We start from the raw sequence: 5,000 nt of genomic DNA, 5'->3' as shown, positions 1-5,000 counted from the left end.
CTTTCACTCTTTCACTTTACTGATTGTTTTTCTTTCCGTTCTTGACATGTTTGGTTCTCCGTTTTTTTTATGCAATCTTTTGCGTTTTGGGCAATGAAAAGGTAGAAGAAGGTGTTAAACAAAATGAAGCGAAATTTGCGAGTATTAGTGTGGTGAGCGATGGTGGATATCATGTCGTCCTGCTGACGGACCTCTGAAGAACTGATGCAGCAGGTAGCGGGCCCTAACTGGCGACCAGTTTAAGGTGATATTGATATTGAGCCTTTGTAATAGTTAATGTTGAGCGTCTTTGAGTGAAACGAAAAAAGGATACGGACACGTGAGATGGCCAGGAAAGGGAAGCTGGTAGCTGCAGATACCCAGTTAATGTTCCCAACTGTTATGCAGATGTTCTGTTTGGCCGTTAATCCAGTCTACCACCACATTGCACACACACTCTCGAATACACACCTTCTTCTTCTTCTTCTGGTTCCATTTCTTTTCTCAAAAACTTGCATTACCCTGCTGTGGTTATTGCACACGCAAGCTGGATGTTTTCTTCAAGTTCTGCTTTGATTTTGGTTTGTCTTTTGCATTGGTACACTGAGGGTTCTTCTTGAAAGAAACTATGCTGTCGATTCTACTCTTGGATTTCTTAAGCCCGAATTATCGTAGGTATACTGAATTTTCCTGTTGCTAACGGAACAAGAATACCAAATACTTTAAAGATGTTGGCTACACGCTATTTTGTAAGCAATGAAGCAGTTCAATTAATCATCATTTAAAAAATCTTCATACAGCTTATAAACATCATGAAAAGTTGATCAAACTGTTCTTATAATTCGCATTTAGTCAAACAGATGCAGATACTTGTCTTCAATTTAATTCTGTGAGTGCCACGATTTCGAGGCATTTGTGGCTAAACCACCAATGGTGTAGACAATTATCTCTATTCGATGTTAAATGATGAAGGGAATATGTTTTGTACATGGACAGCATTCATCCTGCCACATCAACAAACTGAATTCACTTGTTGCAATTCTTTGTAGTGGTTACATCGGTACAGTGCCCCTCGCCGGAAAACCCACGGAATGGCAAAGCCATCTACACGAGCACCTCGTACAATTCTGTGGTAAGCTACGAATGTCGCTATGGTTACACACTGGTCGGTGAGAGCTCACGGCGTTGCGGTGCCGATAAACGGTGGACTGGTACCCTGCCGGCATGTAAAGGTAAAAGGGTCGAAAAAGGAAAACTCAAACAATTAGCCCAGTGCAGTGAATGGTAAATGTGTATTTTTTTTTCATTGTAGAAATCAACTGTGGCCACCCGGGCACCCTGTACAATGGGTGGCTGGAGAACATCGAAAGCGGAACCGGCCTGGGAGCAAGCATCATCTTCCGCTGCCACCCGGAGATGCTGCTCGTCGGTAACACATCGTCCGTATGCCAGATCGATGGTCGCTGGCGGTATCCGTTGCCACAGTGCCTGGCACCATGCGTCGTACCGTCGATATCGCAGGGCCAGGTCATACCGATCGAGTTCGATATCGATGTGAATGCGACGACCATCGTACCATCGGGACCGGCTAGTAGTAGCTCGAAGGTGAAGCACGGTACCGTGCTGGAAGTGATCTGTGACGAGCACTACGAGTTCCCCTTTTCATCGCTGTCACCACCGACCTGCAACAATGGCACGTGGAGTGTGATTCCGCGCTGTGCTCCGGCCCGCTGCAAGACGATGCCCAAACCGCCCAAGTTCGGAATGGTGCTGGCACCGAAAACGGAGCACGGTATGCGGGCACGGTTCAAGTGCAAGGATGGGTACAACCTGACGGCACCGGGCGGTAAGGGTATTCCGGATCCGAGCAACTACGTGCTGATCTGTTCGTTCGGTAACTGGACGGGTGAGATGCCACAGTGCACGGAGGTGTACTGTCAGTTCCCGGGTTACATACCGAACGGGAAGGTGCTGCTGGTGGGCAACATGGGCCTCTATGACTATCGACCGTACGTGCGGAAGGTGATCAACAACAAGCAGATCATGTACGAGTGCGACAAAGGGTACGTGATCGAGACGGGTCCACCGGGGGCCACCTGTATCGGTGGTAAGTGGAGCCCGATGGAACTGCCGATCTGCACTCCCGGGCAGCATCCACGGTTGCGCTGGAACCGTCGACGGCGTTCACTGGACCTCCGGAGACGCTTCCACCGATCGAACCATCTCAAGCAACACTATCGTTATCTGCAGCGCAAGCTCGATGAGCACGATGCTTACCACCGGATGTGGGGTTCGGTGCCGGAACCGCATGCGCACCGAGTGAAACGATCCCCACCGATGGTTCCGTACCGGGGACAGATACCGCACAAGCGGCACTACACTTTCGACGATTTTCAACGATTGCGCGCGAAACGTAGCAGCAAGACAATGAAGAGAGGGCTGATACTGAGGAGTGGCCGGGGTGACAGCTTTACGACGCGCCAGCGCCGCGAACTGACGGAAGTGGAGAAAGCGTACAGCAAGTACTACGAACGGATCAAAGCGAAGTATCGCAATTACGTCCAGAATCTGATCGGCTCGAACAAGGCCCGCACGATGCAGATGCACGACGACATCCATGTGCAGGATGGCCGATGGCACGGGTATCCTGAGGCGGACATGATCGGTCATAACCGTGGGACGCAGAATGGGCGTGAACGAGAGGTGAAACCGGTGGCGACGCGTACACCACCGACCACCCGGCGACCACGGCCCAACAAGGGCAAACAGAACAAACCGAAGAAACCGAAGGCACCGCCACCGATCGCGATCCCGGACATTAACGAGCAGTCCCGGTATCGGTTGGATTTTATCGAGAGCGGTGAGAACAATAACCGGACGACGGGGCTGCTGAATGAAAATGACATCTACAGCAACTACTTTCCGCCACCGCTGACGGGTCGGTATCATACGAGTTGGCAGTTCGCTTCGGAGGTGACACCGGGACATCGGAACGAGGGCAATATGTATCATGGCCCGCGGCACCGGAGTAGCCGGAACCACAGTGAACAGTATCCGGATGATCCGCTCACGCTGATGGAGAAGCTTCAGTCGCAGATTATACGACGGCGCAAGCGTGATACTACGCGGGCGGACCAACCGCTGGACAATGGGTCCATGGAGGAGACGAAACGGGGACAGAAGGGTAACCGGAAGGGGCTGAACCACACGGATGCCGACAGTTTGGATCCGGCGAAGAAGGTCAAGTTTAAGGGACCGTGCGAACCGCTGGCCAGTGAACCGTACGCCCAGCTGGAGATCGTTCGTCCGGGCAAGGATCCGAATGAAACGTTCGGTCCGGGCACGATCGTGCGGGTTGTCTGCACCAAGGGTTACGTCTCGAACATTGTCAATCCGAATGCCACGTCCAAGTGCGTGCGGGGACGTTGGAAGCCTACGAAGCCGACTTGTAGTATGAGTAAGGAACAGAGAACGTTGAAGGTTATGTTAAAGTGGAGGTCTTTAAGTATTTCCCGTTGGTTCTGCCTGTGTCTTGTAGAGCCCTGCTTTGTACCATCGACCGAACATGGGAAGTATTATGAAGGTTCGGTTGATCTGACGACGATCGATGCCGTTAAACCGACGACCGCTGCGTTGACACCGATGGAGATGATTGAGAATGGCAAGATGATCAACTTTCTGTGCGATCATGGCTATAACACTCAGGTAACGTCTAGGGTTGTACTCCAGGAGCTGGATGATCATCGTCTCATTTGTTCCTTTTTAATCTGGATTTGGTTGCAGGGTCCATCCAGTTTACGTTGCTGGAACGGTGAATGGGCAATCACCTCGCTTCCGGAGTGTCTACCGGCACCATGCGTACTGCCACCGATCATGCACGCCATGTACCAGGTACGTACGACAGCTTTTCTTTCAAGATATTAAGAAAATGACGCTGGTGTTCTTCTCCCTCCAGGGTGGATACCGTGCAGGACTGACGATTGCACACGGCAGCTCGGTGATGATACAGTGCGAAAGTGGAATGGGAAGTGTTGCTCCGGTGCAAATGGGTAAGGATTACCTGGCGCGACGTGATCGATCGACTCGTTCAGATCCATAACTCGTCTACATGATCGTTTGCCATCCGATAGACTGTGCCCTGGGCTCGCTTACACCGGAAACCATCAACTGTGGGTACATTTCGTCGAGAAAATCGCGCGACGATGACAGTAGCTCCATCATCGTGCTGGACGGTAATAATGTTACCTCCTCGGAGGATGAGAATGATGGACGTGAGTGTGGACCACCGGGTAAGACACACGGTTCGCTGGTGTACAAAAATGGCGAGCAGATGGATGAGGGCAGCGACGAAGGGTTCCCGTCCGGTACGGAGATCACGTTCGACTGCATCGCGTCGATCACGGGCGAGCAGACGACCTGGAAGATTATCTGTGAGGATGGTCAGTGGATTGGACGCTCCATGAACTGTGGTATGTATGGACGAAGGGGGTTTCTTACTACATTTATTGCGTGGAGTATTTGACTAACGGGGGACAATGTGCTTGTGTGTTGTACACAGAGGACGATGATCCACTGTTCCATCGGATGCCGTCGGCGAATGGGTCGTGCATGTTCCGCAACAACGAACCGCACGTCGTCAGCTTCTACAACGATCTGGAAATCCGTGAGGACATAGTAGAGTTCCCACCGGGAACGACGATCATATCTAGGTGAGTTTTTGCTTTTTGGTAGAGATCAAGGTGGATGCGCTTAATCGTACTCCGCCCCAACGGTGATACTGATCGGTCCGGGCAGGACATTCGTTTTGTGATACCATTTGTTGGTGTCCAACACAACTGTGGGAGAGAGAAAGACATATTTTGGAAATACAGATTAGGATTCTGTTGAACACATATTGGGTAGCGAAGCAAGCTTACTCGTTTCCCCGGTTTGTACAACAACCGAAAGGAACTCGCACTGATACAGACACTCGGGTGGTGGAGCTAGGATCCATTCCTTGGCACCCTTTAGCTGCGATTGCC

At 51.1% G+C, this 5,000-nt stretch overlaps 2 protein-coding genes across 2 annotated transcripts in view; one reads left to right on the top strand and one right to left on the bottom strand.

Annotated features, from left to right (window-relative positions):
* The window catches only part of LOC126569615 (sushi, von Willebrand factor type A, EGF and pentraxin domain-containing protein 1), a 22,295-nt gene that overhangs the window by 6,192 nt on the left and 11,103 nt on the right, over positions 1-5,000 (top strand). The window contains exons 6-12 of the mRNA XM_050226837.1: positions 1,029-1,211; positions 1,292-3,436; positions 3,518-3,684; positions 3,763-3,870; positions 3,935-4,028; positions 4,110-4,448; positions 4,538-4,688. Coding sequence (XP_050082794.1) covers positions 1,029-1,211; positions 1,292-3,436; positions 3,518-3,684; positions 3,763-3,870; positions 3,935-4,028; positions 4,110-4,448; positions 4,538-4,688 — 3,187 coding nt within the window. The remainder of the gene's footprint in view (positions 1-1,028; positions 1,212-1,291; positions 3,437-3,517; positions 3,685-3,762; positions 3,871-3,934; positions 4,029-4,109; positions 4,449-4,537; positions 4,689-5,000) is intronic.
* Positions 4,693-5,000, bottom strand: part of LOC126569616 (uncharacterized) — a 3,675-nt gene continuing 3,367 nt past the window's right edge. The window contains exons 3-4 of the mRNA XM_050226838.1: positions 4,896-5,000; positions 4,693-4,814 (exon numbers count right to left, since the gene is read on the bottom strand). The exon at positions 4,896-5,000 is cut by the window's right edge and continues 25 nt beyond it. Coding sequence (XP_050082795.1) covers positions 4,729-4,814; positions 4,896-5,000 — 191 coding nt within the window. The 3' untranslated portion in view covers positions 4,693-4,728. The remainder of the gene's footprint in view (positions 4,815-4,895) is intronic.

This window comes from Anopheles aquasalis, chromosome 2 (assembly GCF_943734665.1).
Source record: "Anopheles aquasalis chromosome 2, idAnoAquaMG_Q_19, whole genome shotgun sequence".
In the NCBI taxonomy this organism is placed as follows: Eukaryota; Metazoa; Arthropoda; class Insecta; order Diptera; family Culicidae; genus Anopheles; species Anopheles aquasalis.
This window is presented reverse-complemented; position numbering and strand designations above follow the sequence as displayed.